Source organism: Ranitomeya variabilis, chromosome 1 (genome assembly GCF_051348905.1).
Source record: "Ranitomeya variabilis isolate aRanVar5 chromosome 1, aRanVar5.hap1, whole genome shotgun sequence".
Lineage (NCBI taxonomy): Eukaryota > Metazoa > Chordata > Amphibia > Anura > Dendrobatidae > Ranitomeya > Ranitomeya variabilis.
The window spans coordinates 251,229,499-251,246,962 of NC_135232.1; the positions used below are offsets into that span (position 1 = coordinate 251,229,499).

General features: G+C 43.9%; 1 protein-coding gene across 13 annotated transcripts in view; it reads left to right on the plus strand.

The window, feature by feature from the left end:
• Positions 1–17,464, plus strand: part of LOC143812727 (E1A-binding protein p400-like) — a 220,183-nt gene that overhangs the window by 30,744 nt on the left and 171,975 nt on the right. For 8 of the 13 annotated variants that reach the window (XM_077293327.1, XM_077293332.1, XM_077293330.1 and 5 more), the window contains 4 exons: positions 6,488–6,575; positions 7,005–7,130; positions 7,308–7,690; positions 7,959–8,231. The exons of 1 other annotated variant lie outside the window; for it this stretch is intronic. In XM_077293327.1, coding sequence (XP_077149442.1) covers positions 6,488–6,575; positions 7,005–7,130; positions 7,308–7,690; positions 7,959–8,231 — 870 coding nt within the window. The remainder of the gene's footprint in view (positions 1–6,487; positions 6,576–7,004; positions 7,131–7,307; positions 7,691–7,958; positions 8,232–17,464) is intronic. 4 more of the 13 variants (XM_077293331.1, XM_077293336.1, XM_077293337.1 and 1 more) reach the window with 3 other exon arrangements.

The window sequence follows — 17,464 nt, forward strand, 5'->3', positions numbered from 1 at the left end:
AGATGTGGTCCCTAAAAAAAAAAATAGTGTTGTAAAAATGAGAAATTGCTGGTCAACTTTTAACCCTTATAACTCCCTAACAAAAAAAAATGTTGGTTCCAAAATTGTGCTGATGTAAAGTTGACATGTGGGAAATGTTACTTATTAAGTATTTTGTGCGACATATCTCTGTGATTTAAGGGTATAAAAATTCAAATTTGGAAAATTGCGAAATTTTCAAAATTTTCACCAAATTTCCGTTTTTGTCACAAATAAACGCAAGTTATATTGAAGAAGTTTTACCGCTATCATGAAGTACAATATGTCACGAGAAAACAATGTCAGAATCGCCAAGATCCGTTGAAGCGTTCCAGAGTTATAACCTCATAAAGGGACAATGGTCAGAATTGTAAAAATTGGCCCGGTCATTAACGTGCAAACCACCCTCGGGCTTAAGGGGTTAACGTCATGTTATAAGCTCTTATTTACATAACATGGATAAGCGACATAACTTCTGTCAGGGAGTGTATAGTGTCTGTATATCACATCACGTTCATACATATGCTTATATCACTTATCTGCACATACTGTGGGGAAAATAAGTACCGTATTTGATACACTGCTGATTTTGCAAGTTTTCCCACCTACAAAGAATGGAGAGGTCTGTAATTTTTATCATACACTTCAAAGTACACTTCAACTGTGAGAGACAGGAACTAAAAACAAAAACAGGATCACATTGTATGATTTTTAAATAATAGGTCACATTTTATTGCATGAAATAAGTATTTGATCAGCTACCATCCAGCAAGAATTCTGGCTCTCACAGACCTCTTTGTTTTTCTTTAAGAAGCCCTCCTACTCTGCACTCATTACCTATATTAGCTGCATCTGTTTCAACTCGTTATCTGTATAGACACCTATCCACACAATCAATCACACTCCAACCTCTCCACCAGGGCCAAGACCAAAGAGCTGTCTAAGAACACCAGGGATAAAATTGTAGACCTGCACAAGGCTGATATGGGCTGCAGGACAATAGCAGCTTGATGAGAAGGCAACAACTGTTGGCACAATGACTAGAAAATGGAAGAAACACAAGATGCCTGTCAATTTTTCCTCAGTCTGTGCTCCATGCAAGATCTCACCTCATGGCGTAAGGATGATTCTGAGAAAGGTCAGAAATCAGCCCAGAACTACTTGGGGGGATCTGGTTAATGATCTGAAGAAAGCTGGGACCACAGTCTCAAACATTACCGTTAGTAACACACTGCGCCGTCATGGAATAAAATCGTGCAGGGCACACAAGGTCCACCTGCTCACATCAGCACATATTCAGGTGCATTTGAAGTTTGCCAATGACCATCTGGATGATCCAGATGAGGCATGGAAGAAGGTCATGTGGTCAGATGACACCAAAGTCGAACTTTTTGGTATCCACTCCACTTGCCGTGTTTGGAGGAAAAAGATGATTACAACCCCAAGAACATCGTTTCAACTGTGAAGCATGGTGGGGGAAACATCATACTTTGGGGGTGCTTTTCTGCAAAGGATACAGGACGACTGCAACATATTGAAGGGAGGATGGATTGGGTCATGTATTGCAAGATTTTGGCCAACAACCTCCTTCCCTCAGTACGAGCAATGAAGATGGCTTGTTGCTGGGTCTTCCAGCATGGCAATGACCCAAAACACACAGATAGGGTAACTAAGGAGTGGCTCCGTAAGAAGCATTTCAAGGTCCTGGAGTGGTCTAGTCAGTCTCCAGACCTGAACCCAATAGAAAATCTTTTGAGGGAGCTGAAACTCAGTGTTGCCCAGCAACAGCCTGAATCCTGAAAGATCTGGAGAAGATCTATATGTAGGAGTGGGCCAAAATCTCCGCTGCATTGTGTGCAAACTTGGTCAAGAACTACAAGAAATGTCTGATCTGTGCAATTGCAAACAAATGTTTCTGTTCCAAATATTAAGTTCTGTTTTTCTATTGAATCAAATACTTATTTCATGCATAAAAAGCAATAAAATGCTAATTAATTACCATATATACTCGAGTATAAGCCGAGAATTTCAGCCCATTTTTTTAGGCTGAAATTGCCCCTCTCGGCTTATACTCGAGTCATTCCCAGGGGTGGGCAGGGGATGGGGAGCGGCAGTTGTCTAATCATACTCACCTGCTCCTGGCGCTGTTCCTGCACGTCCCTGGTTCTCTGGGCGCCGGCAGCTTCTTCCTGTATTGAGCGGTCACATGGTACCCGACTCCACTCCCATAGGGGTGGAGCCGCATATTCAGACACTGCACCATGAGAACCAGGGACGTGCAGTGACCGCGCCAGGAGCAGGTGAGTATAGCGGGGGCATTGCGCGATATTCACCTGTCCGTGTTCCACCGCCGGGCGCCGTCTTCCGCGTCCCCTGCAGTGACGCTCAGGTCAGAGGGCGCCGCCCTCTGCCTGAACTTCAGTGCAGAGGACGTGGAAGACACAGCGGCGCCCAGCGGTCGAACGGGGAAAGGTGACTATAGCAAGTTCCGGGGGCCTGAGCGACGAGAGGTGAGTATGTGCTTTTTTGGGGGTTTTCATCGCAGCAACAGCATATGGGGCAAATATCTCTATGGAGCATCTTATGGGGCCATAATCAGCATTTGTGGAGCATTATATGGGGCAAATGTCTGTATGGAGCATCGTATGGGGCCATAATCAGCAATTGTGCAGCATTATATGGGGCAAATGTCTGTATGGAGCATCGTATGGGGCCATAATCAGCAATTGTGCAGCATTATATGGGGCAAATGTCTGTATGGAGCATCTTATGGGGTCATAATCAACATTTGTGCAGCATTATATGGGGCATATTTTATTATGGAGCATCTTATGGGGCCCATCATAAACTGTATGGAGCATTATATGGGGCTCCTGATTCAATATGGATATTCAAAAACACTTAACCTACTGATATCTCAATTAATTTTACTTTTATTGGTATCTATTTTTATTTTTGACATTTACCGGTAGCTGCTGCATTTCCCACCCTAGGCTTATACTCGAGTCATTAAGTTTTCCCAGATTTTTGTGGCAAAATTAGGGGTCTCGGCTTATACTCGGGTCGGCTTATACTCGAGCATATACGGTATGTAACAATCATACAATGTGATTCTCTGGATTTTTTGTTTTAAGATTCTGTCTCTCACAGTTGAAGTGTCTCTACGATAAAAATTACAGACCTCTCCATTCGTTGTAGGTGAGAAAACTTGCTAAATCGTCAGCGTATCAAATACTTATTTTACATACTGTATATGAAACTTATTTAATACATATTACTTATGTACAAATGATTTAGAGATGATCTGCAAAGAGGAGTGGACCAAAATTCTTTCTGACGTGCGCAAACCTCATCATCCACTACAAAAACCGTCTGACTGCTGTGCTTGCCAACAAGGGTTTTGCCACCAAGTATTAAGTCTGGTTTGCCAGAGGATCATATACTTATTCCTCACTGCAAAATGCAAATAAATTCATAGAATTTGTACAATGTGATTTTCTGGATTTTATTTTTGATATTCTATCTCTCAATGTTAAAATTAACCTACCCTTAAAATTATAGACTGTTCATTTCTTTGTCAGTGCGCAAACTTACAAAATCAGCAAGGGATCAAATACTTATTTTCCCCACTGTAGCTCTGGGAAAAAGGGGAGGAAAAAATGGCAAATGGCCATGGTGTGAAACAGTTAAAGAAAAGAAATCTATAAAAGTCTGATCTTCACAAGTCATATCTGTAGAAGTGTATCATGGCACAATCACAGGAGATTTCTGACATTTTTTACTTATGTCTCTTATTTGGTTCTTGTTATCTTGTTTTATGTGAAATTTATGCAGAAAAAGGAATACTCTGACGGGTTCACAAACTTTCAAGCATGAGATGTATTACCTCATAAATCATTAAATTTTGTTGGAAACCTGTAGTGACTTGTTACTATAAACCGTTCGGTTCATGATCACAATTTCGGCTTCTAAAAATTAGGCAGAACTTGCGGCCAACATTACAAAGGATCAGTATCTTATTAAAACGTAACAGTGTTTCCTGTACATGACATCTTCAGGGGGAGTACCACAGGCTGTTCAGTTAAGTAATTGTGAGGGTGGTGGGAACACCAGAAGTAGGACCCTACTTGTGTCATATTCTAAAAAGAGGTAGAGATATGAAATCCCATTGTTTTTTTGTTTTTTTTACTGTTTTTAGTTTTCATGTAAACTAGTGGACCTTTTGAGGGAGAAAACTTTTAATCAGAACTTGTCCACTATGGACAATCCCTTACTATTGTCCCCAGGGTTATAAATAAATTAAAATCTACACTTAGTTATTGGACTAGTGCTGCTCCTGTAATCTGTGCGTTGTGTTTTTTTTTTTGTCCTCCTCCTGACATAAGCAATGTCAAATGACTGCTGCTGTCAATCATCAGCTGCGGCCTTCACATTTTTTACACTGTTCTTGCACTGCAATAGAATTATATACAGAACATGTTGATGTAAGTATGTGTGAATTATGGCAATGGCAATCATGAACTCTTGCATCAGAAGGAGAGTTTTGAGAAACCTTCTTATAAATATATAGGATGGTGTTATTTCTTGGTAGAATCAGGGAGCCAATATATCTTCAGTAATGGAGAATTCAGATTACCGGATTCATACAGTGTATTGTTCCAACTGCAAACAGAGCATGAAGCTAAATGTGTGTGTGTGTGTGTGTGTGTGTTGTGTGTGTGTTTATATATCTATTATATATAACTAGCTATTGAACCCGTACTACGCCCGGGTGGCGAGCATTTATATTGGTATATGGTCTCCATCCTGGTATGTGCTGCTCCCATCTTGCTCTCCCATCCTGTCATGTGCTGCTCCATCCTGCACCCCCATCCTGTCATGTGCTGCTCTATCCTGCGCCCCCATCCTATCATGTGCTGCTCCATCCTGCGTCCCCATCCTGTCATGTGCTCCCATCCTGCGCCCCCATCCTGTCATATGCTGCTCCATCCTACACCCCCATCCTGTCATGTGTGTGCCCCCATTCTGTCATGTGCTGCTCCCATCCTGTCATGTGCTCCCATCCTGCGCCCCATCCTGTCATGTGCTCCCATCCTGCACCCCCATCCTGTCATGTGTGCGCCCCCATTCTGTCATGTGCTGCTCCCATCGTGCGCAATCATTCTGTCATGTGCTGCTCCCATCCCGCGCCCCCATTCTGTCATGTGCTGCTCCCATCCCGTGCCCCCATTCTATCATGTGCTGCTCCCATCCTGCGCCCCCATTTTGTTGTAATGTGCTGCACCCATTCTGCCTGTTCCTGTTTCCATTCTGCCATATGTTGCTCCCATCTTTCTCTCTCCGGCTCAACTGCCCGAGGGCGGCTGTGCTGAGTGCGGGCGGCTGTGCTGAGTGCGGGCGGCTGTGCGTGGCGGTGCTGAGTGCGGGCGGCGGTGCTGAGTGCGGGCGGCGGTGCTGAGTGCGGGCGGCTGTGCGTGGCGGTGCTGAGTGCGGGCGGCGGTGCTGAGTGCGGGCGGCTGTGCGTGGCGGTGCTGAGTGTGGGCGGCGGTGCTGAGTGCGGGCGGCGGTGCTGAGTGCGGGCGGCGGTGCTGAGTGCGGGCAGCTGTGCGTGGCGGTGCTGAGTGCGGGCGGCTGTGCCTGGCGGTGCTGAGTGCGGGCGGCTGTGCTGAGTGCGGGCGGCTGTGCGTGGCGGTGCTGAGTGCGGGCGGCTGTGCGTGGCGGTGCTGAGTGCGGGCGGCTGTGCTGAGTGCGGGTGGCTGTGCGTGGCGGTGCTGAGTGCGGGCGGCTGTGCGTGGCGGTGCTGGGGGCCTGAGCAGGCGGGGACACCGGCGCGCTGTGGGGGTCAGGTGCCGGAGTCGCCGCTAGCTCAGGCCCCCGGCACTTGCTATATTTTCCTGTCCCCCGTTCCATCGATGCGCGCTGGTCCATCCACCACATCCTCTGGCTGTGACTGTTCAGTCAGAGGGCGGCGCGCATTAAGCGCGTCATCGTGCCCCCTGAACTGAACGTCACAGGCAGAGGATGTGGAGGACAGAGCGGCGGGCATCGATGGAACGAAGAACAGGTAAATATTGCATACTCACCCTCCTGGCTCGTCCCTGCTTCTCCGTTAGAGATCGCGGTGTGCGTTCAGTGCTTACGCATACCGCGATCTCCTGGGAGCGTCACTCTGTGGGGTCCAGACTGCGCCTGCGCTTGCGCAGTCTATAAAGGCTTCGGACAGAGTGACACTCCCAGCGTTATATTATAGATATGATATAATAAATATATACACAATTGTACTGTAACTGATACTCCTGCTCACTGTTCACAAAGTACTAGTCCAAATGGGCACTACAGCACAGGAAACCTTAATTTGTTTTATGAAAGATGCATGTTTTACGCAGTCCTTGCAAAAATTACAGTTGATTTTTTTTTTTTTTTAAATTGTATTTAACATCTATTGTATGTTGTGTTTTATCACAAATAGCAATCTCTAACAGGGAGTGGAGCAGCAGGAGCAGCAAATGCAATAGATATCGAGGCCTTTAAGAGACAACAAGCCCTAACGCAAGCAGGTATGTCTACAGCAAGGAGTAGATTGGTCAAATTGATGGCACCACATATATCGGCCATTAAATGAATGATTATATCAACACTTCCAGCAGTTGAAAGGTTTATCTTGGTAAGAAGAAAGTATCAACTATCCAGAGGATTCATTCTCTATGGGACTTTTAGATTGGTGCGGACCAACTGCTGATACCCCAATTGATTGTTATTCTTTTTCAATGGAGCAGCAGTGCACGTGCCTGACTGTCGTTCCATTCATGCTCTGTGTGGCTGCTGGAGATCTCAGCAGTCGATTTTCTCCAATCTGTGAGTAGGTGATAACTTCTAACCCGAATGCCCTTTTGGAACTTGTCGGTGCCTTTTTTTCAGTTATTGTCTTTTGTAACAATGGCTTAAGACCAACCCAAGGAAACGATTGCTGCTCATGATAAGAGAAGTCTTTTTTATCACTGCAGACCCCAGCAAGAGACCACGCCTTGATGTAACACGTCATGGAATGGTTTACCAGCATGCAGGGGTGGCATCTGGGGTGCCCCTACAGCAACTTATGCCCACTGCACAAGGTAATGCCACCTCCAGGGTTTTACATGAGAGGTTTTTGATTTTTCTTTGTGGTGATTGTTTAATTATAGATATAGATCTTTATTTCTGATTCTTTTTACCTGAATTCTACATTCAATGTAGGTCCGGCATTACCTTGCAGAGATGTGATTGTTATTTTCCTGTGTTTTTCTGTCCAGGGGGAATGCCTCCTACTCCTCAGACCGTACAGCTGGCAGGGCAGAAGCAGAACCAACTACAATATGATCCCTCCAAGGGACCCCCTGTGCAGAATGCTGCCAGCCTGCACACCCCTCCTCCGCAGTTGCCTGGTAGGGTGCAGACTCCCAATATTCCGATATCTTCCCTTCCAACTGCCCTGCACCTGGCACAACAGCAAATCACAGAAGGTCAAATTCAGCCTCCGATCCAGGTACAAGTCAAAACCCAGACCCCAGGGGTACCGATGCAGGCCTCTTCCCAGAACCAGCTGCCCTCGCAGATCTCACAGTCCCTGCCGCCAACATTTCATGCTCAGATCCCAATAACTGTATCACAGGGACAAGGCGCAGTTCACCAACAGGTGAGAAAAGTTTTATTTTCATGGGATTCCTGTCTATCTGTTCTCTCATACTGGTTAGACCAATATATAGACATGAACACGTACTTGTATATAAGTTAAATTATTGCAAAAACTGTGAATTTCTAGATCCCATCCTTCTCTAGCCATTTATGTGTGGAGCAGGCGAGAGACCGGACTTCTGGCTGTTTGTGGGCTAGGCTGCACTTTGTTGGCATCTCTCATTCTCCATACCTTATGATTTTGTTAGCATTATGTTCTTTCCTTCTAGACTGTCACCCTGATGAGGCCGGCTACAGAGTCTCCTCAACAACGTTTCGTCAACAGCAGCGCACAGCCAAGTTCTTTTGTGGCTCCTGCTGCCATCTCTACCAATAACACGGTTGCATCCTTCTCACTGCCAACAAACAGAACGAACCAAGCTGCAAATAAGGCTGCAGTATCCAAAGCCTCTGCAGGAACAGTTGGCATCAAAATCCAGACTCCTGCACAGATTATAGTTGGAGCAACTCCTGAGAGCTCCCAGGACAAACTGATGGAGCAGGTAAGACGGGTTCTGCCCGCAGCAGCAAATGCCACCGGCAGTAACAGAGTTACGTTATTATCCATCTCTCATGCAATTTTGTTTTATCGCTTTCTTATTTTCTTGGGTTATATAATAGGTAATATATTTAGTGTTCAAGATGAATTCCAGTATCAAATTTGCCATCAGTGTCAATGGACGACACACAGACCTTGGGTTACAGCTTCTGCCACCAGGAGGTTGTCACTTTAGGTGTTTCTATCTCCCACCAGCCGTACACCTCCTGAAGGCAGGAGCTGATCGGTTTTAGCCTAGTGTCCTGTAGGTAGGAGGCAGACCTTCCTTTCCATTGCAGGGCTGCTCTGCTTTTGTTTGAGTTTTTTTTTTCCTCCAACTGAGAAGCAGGCAGGATTTATCCTATTTATTTATTTATTATGCATTGCTTATATAGCGCTAACATATTCCGCAGCGCTTTACAGTTTGCACACATTATCATCACTGTCCCCAATGGGGCTCACAATCTAAACTGACAAGGGAAAGACGTGCTCAATCACACTGTTCCTCCCTCCTCCAAGAAGACAGATTTTAGGAGGGCAACTATAAGGGTACTGTCACACAGTGGCATTTTTATCGCTACGACGGCACGATTCGTGACGTTCTAGCGATAACGTTACGATCTCGCAGTGTCTGACACGCTACTGCGATCAGGCACCCAGCTGAGAATCGTACGTCGTAGCACATCGTTTGAAACTTTCTTTCGTCGCTGGATCTCCCGCTGTCATCGCTGGATCGTTGTGTGTGACAGCGATCCAGCGATGCGTTCGCTGGTAACCAGGGTAAACATCGGGTAACTAAGCGCAGGGCCGCGCTTAGTAACCCGATGTTTACCGTGGTTACCAGCGTAAAAGTAAAAAAAAACAAACCGTACATGCTCACCATCTGATGTCCGTCAGGTCCCTTGCCGTCCGCTTCCCGCTCTGACTGTCTGCCGGCCGGAAAGTGAGAGCAGATCACTGCGGTGACGTCGCCGCTGCGCTCTGCTCTCACTGTACGGCCGGATCTCAGTCAGAGCGGGAAGCAGACGGCAAGGGACCTGACGGACATCAGATGGTGAGCATGTACGGTTTTTTTTTTTTTACTTTTACGCTGGTAACCACGGTAAACATCGGGTTACTAAGCGCGGCCCTGCGCTTAGTAACCCGATGTTTACCCTGGTTACCTGGGGACTTCGGCATCGCTCCAGCGCCGTGATTGCAACGTGTGACCGCAGTCTACGACGCTGGAGCGATAATCATACGACGCTGCGACGTCACGAATCGTGCCGTCGTAGCGATGTAAATGGTACTGTGTGACGGTACCCTAACTCCCTTGCTTACTACTAGCTATCACCCTTTGATCACACTGCTCACCCTTATTATCCCAATGTATTGTCTTGTTCGAGTGAAAATCTCTGAAGGGGGTGACCCTGCTGGTTCATCTGGGAAGCCAAATGTTTTTTAGGCTTCAAGCCAAGACTATCACTTTTTTTTTCTTGGGTGATTCACTCCAGGGAGTGATTGTTCACTACTTCCACTGGAGCATGGTCATGATTCCTTTAAACTTATCTGTCCGTGAGAAGTAGGAAGGAGGGATGCACCTGCTCTTAGTCTTTGACCTGTAATCCCATCCAATTGCTAATATCCCGTGACCCTCCTATTGAATTGCCAGCCGTTTGGTACATAGGCACAAGGGTTCATTCTTCCTTATGGATACATTAAATCGTTTTCCATACCAGAACTTCATACCATTAGCAACTTCCAAATCGGCCAGTTGTTGATTACTCTCTCATTTTGTCCAGCTTCAGTTAAACATTAAGAACCTAGGCCCAAACAACCAAGGCTTTGCCACAATGCCAGCCAGGATCATTGTTTATTTATATACTCTTTTTATTTTTTACATCAGTTTGTCTGGTTTTCCCAGTCACACAGTTTGGTTTCTTGATTTCTTCACGAGGTAGTTTCCTTGGCCTAGGGACGCCTCCTTTTATTTAGCTTATTATCTTGCTCTAGGGAACAACTCAACCTAAAACTTAATGGTTCAAGTCATAAGGCCTTTATAGGCACACTGGGACTGCCCATCCCCTACTTATTAGTTGCCTGATCAGGACTTGAACAAATAAGTCTGAACAACATAGAAACCAGTTGATTAGTTATAGTCCAGACTTCTCTCTCCAGACTTGCATTCGCTAGACAGATATCCTACCTCATTGTTTACTAAATGAAGTCTCTTGGCCTTTATGGTTTTACTGGACACTCTTCTTTCACGTTTCACTCTTCCATCTAAGCTACTAAATCATCTTTTAGCAACATGACTGTTGACTATAGATGGACAGACACCTGGATGTTCGGGTCTGGCGGGTTCGGCCGAACAGTTAAAAAAAAAGTTCGGGAACCAGAACACTACCCAAACCCGGACCCCACTCACTTGAATGGGGGTCTCGTACATACAGTGTTGGCCATTTTGTCATGTGCATAACAGCATAGTAAATACTGCTTCTTATCAGCGGTAAAATCATTACGGACGGTCAGACAGCCGCGGTTCCCATGCTGTCCAATGACAGTTTACCTCTGGTCACTGGCGTCTGCTGATGAGACTACTGCTCCCACTGCTGCCACTAATCACAGAGAGAGCAGGCGCCGGCTGATAGGAGTATTAATCAGCCAGTGCCTGCGCTCTAAATAAATAATAATAATGAAAAAAAAGGTGTGGGTTTTCAACCTGGGTGATACCACCGCCCAGGCTGAACACCACTGATGAATGAACTACTGTGTGTGCAGCATCAGTGAGCAGCGGTGACCTCATCCAGGTTACCGCCGGTCACTGAGGCTGTGTTCCCAGCCGGGCCCCTGAACTGCAGTGACCTCAGTGAGATCACCGCTAGCAAAGTGAGGAAAAAGTCTCACGGTGAAGCTGTGAGTTCACCACAGTTCAACTGGAGAAATTATTCATTGTGACTTATTCTTATTGTGCTAGTGGTATCACTGTAGTTCAGGTGCCCGCTTGCTGCAGCTCATTCTTCCTTTCTTCTCAGCATGAACGATCGCATGATGCCACTGTTCATGCTGAAGAGCATATGTCGCACGCCGTGGGACACTATGGAATCCAGCCATCCCTCCATCCAGCCACCCCTCCATCCCACATCCATCAATCCATCTATCTCTCATCCAGCCATCCCTCCTTCCATCCATTCCTCATCTGTCCAGTCATACCTCCATACATCACTTCCTCATCCATCCATCCCTCCTCCCTCCATCTATCCCTCCTCCCTCCATCTATCCTTCATCCATCCATCTATCCCTCATCCATCCATCTATCCCTTCATCCATTCATCCATCCCTCCATCCATCCCTCATCCATCCAGCCAACCAGTCATCCTTCCATACCACGCAGCCTCAGTGACCTTCAGTAACCTCGATGAGTCACAGCTTGTCACTAATGCTTGATGCTGCGCTCGCAGCAGCTCATTCTCCAATTGGAAAACTGTTTATCCCTCAAACATGGATTACAGTGTGGGACAGAACAACGGACAGGTGAGGGATATGGTTGTTTTTTATTTTTGTTTTATTACAGTAGACGATGGCTTCAATAGAATGGGCGATGACGTGGGAATGGTTTAATTTAGAATCACACAGGTCTACAAAAAAATATTTTTTGCATTCATCACAGGTGACTTTGTTCTTTTCTGAATCATCTTTTTGTCTTGATTTCAAAAATGTATATAGTTTTTCTGTAGCACATATAGTTTCCATGGAGCAGCATCATTATTATTATAAGGTAAAGAAAATATACTGGCGACATTAACAAAGCAGTAATCTACATATCGGAGAAAATGCTTCACCTTACAAAACAGTTTTTATCAAACCAAAATGAATTTCACATGCAAAATAGAAACCAAAATATGAGCAGAAATTAAAAGTGCTTGACATTAGACTGTCGCTGATGTGATTTTTCAGGGTTGTCCCTATATAACATCCAAAAGTAATCTGCCATCATTGAGTCATTCCAAAAACCCTGGTAGCGGTGTTCCATTACTTTAATGTTCTGGTGAAACCGCTCGCCTTGTTCATCGCTTACATCCCCAAGATTTTGAGGGAAGAAATCTAAATGTGAATGCAGAACAGTGCATTTTCAGTGACATGCGACATCCAAGACACTGGTATGCATTTAGCAGTTCCTCAACACTTCCAACATATTCTGGAGATTTTTTTTTTTCTTAAGTTTTCACAGATCCTCTTGAAGCTTTTCCAAGATCTCAATTCCTTATCACTTAGAGTTTCTTCAAACACATCATCTCTCATAAGCTCTCTGATCTGAGGACCAACAAATACCCCTTCCTTCAGTTTTGGTGGTGAAATGCTGGAGAATTTCTGTGAAATATACTGGAACTCTTGTGAATTTGTCTTTGCCATGGCTTTCACAAAGTTTTTAATCTATATGAAGTGGAGGAAGAAAGATTTTTGTTAGAGCAACTGAAGGATTATGCTGAACATTGTCAAACCTGGAGCATAGATGTTTCTCTGTCCCCAATCATGACGAACATAATGCTCTACTGTATTTCTACTGTCCCATAAACACAAGAAGCAACAATATTTTGTGAAACCTCCTTGCATTCCCATTAGCAGACCAATCACTTTCAAATCTCCACAGATATTCCATTGATGATGCTTATAGTGTATAGCATCCAAAACAACTGACAGATTTTCATAACTTTCCTTTAGATGACAAGAGTGAGCAATAGGGATTGATGGTTTCATATTTCCATTGTGAAGCAACACTGCTTTCAAACTTCTCTGGGATGAGTCAATAAACAATCACCAATCTGCAACAAAATACTCTTGATTCAGTTCTTCAAAGAGGCCTTTCGCATTGTTACAGTACACCATTGGCCCATCAACTGTGAAAAATTGTGTTAAAGTGTTACGTCTGTTTTGGTAATAACACACTTTGACATCATGAAGAAGATTCTTCTGTTTCAACCTAGATGCAAGAAGTTCAGCTTTTTCTTTTGACAATGAAAGGTCTGTGATGAGATCATTTAATTTATGTTGAGTAAAGCGTTTTGGCTGCTCGGCTGCTCCATCAGGTGCATACTCATCTTGACTTGAGGTCTCCATGTCTTCGGCAGTAGCTTCAGCTCCATAGTCTTCATATTCCACTTCATTTTCATCCAATCCAGACAATGGTGGTACAGGAACTGGCAAGGTACCATCACGTGGAACTGGCCTAATCGCAGATTCAAGTTCAGGGTAATTAATCTTATGTTTGTTCTTTGTAGAAAAGCCCTTCAGTTTGACAAAACAAAAGTAGCAGTCATCACTATGATGTTTGGGTTCTCTCTAAATCATGGGAACCGCAAATGGCATAGCCACTTTCCTCATATTCAACCAGTCACGAAGACCATTTGAACAACTTGAGCATATCACATGAAGGGCCCAGCTTTTGTCTTGATCAGTGGACACTTAAAGTACATTTGGTACATCTTTTTAATATCATGAGTGATTGAACGTACTTGGCCTTTTGGTGTAAAAGAACCACATATATAGCAGAATCTGTTCGGATGATTGATACACTGTAGGGGCATTTTTCTCCTTTAAATCAGATCAAACAGTAGACAGGCAGTTTCTTAGTGTGATATTGGCTGCTTTCAGGTTCTTTCTCTATGGAGACCCTCACTCAGTTACACCTCAGTGGCTGAGCTTCCCTCTGAGGAGACTTGCCTTCCCAGAAATTCAGTGAAAATCCTCTCACCATGGCGGCTGTCCTCTGCCTTCCCTTCTATCATCCTGTGGCTGGGCTCAGATCCCTGTAGAGGCCTGCTTCCTGTCAGTCTCACATACCAGTCCTTGCTGCCATCACCATTCTTTTCTGACTGACTCAAATCTTACCGCCTCATAACAGTTAGCTCGTCCCCATAACATGTGACTTTCCGAGAAGCAGTCATTGGTGGACTGCAGTGTCAATGCTCCTTCCCATAAAACTCACTAAAACCTTTACTGATGTTGTCCCTGTAAGAAAATTCACAATTACGTAACACAAGCAAAGAAATGGGAATAACATAGGAAAAATCACATACAATGAAAATGCAGAAATAACATAATAACAAAAATACTTCTATCTCAGAAACTTTGTGATAGAGCAAAACTAAGCATATTATTGCAATCAGCACATCAAACTCCACAGACATATTACTTATGCTGATGATTTTTGTGTTGACCAGTGTCATTAATTAAAATATGAACCCTACTTGCCACCACTACAGGGCAAATGGGAAGAGCCGAGCAAAGCTCCAGGATTGGCGTATCTAATAGATGCACCTTATCTGGGCATCTGTGGGCTGCTATTTTTAGCCTGGGTGTTTGGGTGGGGGCAATATCAATGGCCCCTTCCCAACCTGAGAATACCAGCCCCCAGCTGTCTGCTTGGGAAGTATGGTTGTCAAAATAATGTTGGGCTCTTCATGCATGTGTCGTGACTGTCACAGAGCCGCGGCACATGTAGCTGCTGAGCCGAACAGCTGTTCAGCCAGAGCGATCCCGGAAGCTGGGTTCCCTTTGCAGCTTATTCGGTAAGCGCCTATAACTTGCCGAATAAGCCCTGACACAATCAAATTCGCTCATCTCTAGTCTTCAGCACCTTGAGGTGTGTAGTTTTTAGATTGTCAGTTTTGGGTATTTTCTGTCATATAGACCCCTCAAATGTAATGTTGTCCCTAAAATAAAAAAAAAAAAGTTTTGTAAATTTTGTTCTGAAAATGAGAAATCGCTGGTCGACTTTTAACCCTTATAACTTCCTAACAAAAAAAAAAATTATGTTTCAAAAATTGTGCTGATGTAAAATATCCGTGTGAAAAGTTATTTATGAACTAGTTTGTGTGATGCAACTCTCTGATTTAAGGGCATAAAAATTAAATGTTTGAAAACTGCAAAATTTTCCAAATTTTTGCCAAATTTAATTTTTTTTCATAAATAAAAGCAAGGCTTAAGCCGGAGTCACACAATGTATAAAAAATCGTTCTGATTCTCTCACCCGAGAATCGCACAAATGTTCTACGCATGGTGATCCATATGTAATCCATTTGCAATGCAATGATGCGATTTCCCCTCATCTAAGTATCCGCATGGCATCCATGGTATGACATGCGTATGGCTTTACATTTCTCACTGCTTTTCCTCATTGATTTTAATGGCTCAATGAGCTGAAATGAGAAAAATGTGTGCATATTTGTCGCAAGTCACACTGATGGTCCGTGTGGTGTGCGATTTTTTTTTTTCCTCGCACCCATAGACTTGCATTGGCGAGACTCGGGCGATATACGCATACAATCGCAGCATGCTGCGATTTCACTCGCACGCTGAATACGCCCGAGAAAAAAAAAAATGGTAATGTGAGCTTCCCCATAGATTAACAATGGTCCGAGTGCTATGCGATTTTTTTTTTCTATCACATAGCCCTCATTCGTATTATTCTCTAGTGTGACGCTGGCTTAATTGAATTTTTTTTCTCACCATCATGAAGTACAATATGTCTGGAAAAAACAATCTCCCAGTGGGATCCATTAAAATGTTCCAGAGTTATGATCTCATAAAGTGACAGTGGTCAGAATTTGAAAATATTGGCCTGGTCAGGAAGAGGAAAACAGTCTTCAGGGTGAAGGGGTTAAGAGGAGTCATAAAATGTTCATATTAAATTCAGGATTATATCGCTGTTCTGACATGAATTTTCACAGTAAAGTATATGAGTCTCAACTCCAAAGGGTCTATTTAATCACTTAAAAACATATATAGGGTCTATATAACACATTACATTCATACATACAGGTGCTTCTCACAAAATTAGATTATCAAAAAGTTAATTTCAGTTCTTCAATACAAAAAGTGAAACTTCATATATTATATAGAGCCATTACAAACACAGTGATCTATTTCAAGTGTTTATTTCTGTTAATGTTGATGATTATGGCTTACAGCCAATGAAAACCCAAAAGTCATTATCTCAGTAAATTAGAATAATTAACAAAAAGACCTGCAAAGGCTTCCTAAGAGTTTAAAAAGGTCCCTTAGTCTGTTTCAGTACGCTCCACAATCATGGGGAAGACTGCTGACTTGACAGATGTCCAGAAGGCAGTCATTGACACACTCCACAAGGAAAGTAAGCCACAAAAGGTTATTGCTAAAGAAGCTGGCTGTTCACAGAGTGCTGTTTCCAAGCATATTAATGGAAAGTTGAGTGGAAGGAAAAAGTGTGGTTAAAAAAAAAAAGGTGAAATTTTAGAGCACTTCATGCTTCCTTCTGCCGACAAGCTTTTTGGAGATGGAAATTTCATTCTCCAGCAGGACTTGGCACCTGTCCTCACTGTCAAAAGTACCAATACTTGGTTTAAAAAACAATAATATCACTGTGCTTGATTGGCCAGCAAACTCTCCTGACCTTAACCCCATAGAGAAACTATATCAAGAGGAAGATGAGACACCAGACCCAACAATGCAGACGAGCTGAAGGCTGCTATCAAAGCAACCTGGGCTTCCATAACACCTCAGCAGTGACACAGGCAGATTGTCTCTATGCATTGATGCATTATTTGATGCAAAAGGAGCAAATTGAGAGCATTTACTGAACATACATTTCAGTAGGCCAACATTTTGGATTTTTAAATCATTTTTCAAGCTGGTGTTATAAATTTTTCTAAATTAGGCTAGGTTCTAGCGTTTGTGCGCAGCTTATAATCTGCATGCGCAAACGCATGTCAAAACGCATGCAAACACATGCTTACGCCTCCGCATCATCTTACACATGATGCAAAATACCCACGCTGCGTGTGCATGCGTTTAAATGCGTTTTGGCATGCGTTTGCGTTGTTTGCGTGCATGGTGGAGGTGGTGAAATAATTTCTTGGACATGGGCAGTCTGAAGTACGCATGCGTATCGAACGCATACGTACGCATGTCCTTGCATTCCAATGCATTCCCATAGACAGTAATGCGTTGCTTTGACGCATTCATCCGCAATCATCCACATGCATGATTGCGCAATATTTGACATATTTGCATGTCCCTGCATACACCATATTAAAGATGTACATATGCGGATCATACGCTGCGCACAGATACGCCAATGTGAACCCGGTCTTACAGAGATAATGACTTTTGGGTTTTCGTTGGCAGTAAGGCATAATCATCAACATTAACAGAAATAAACACTAGAAATAGATCACTGTG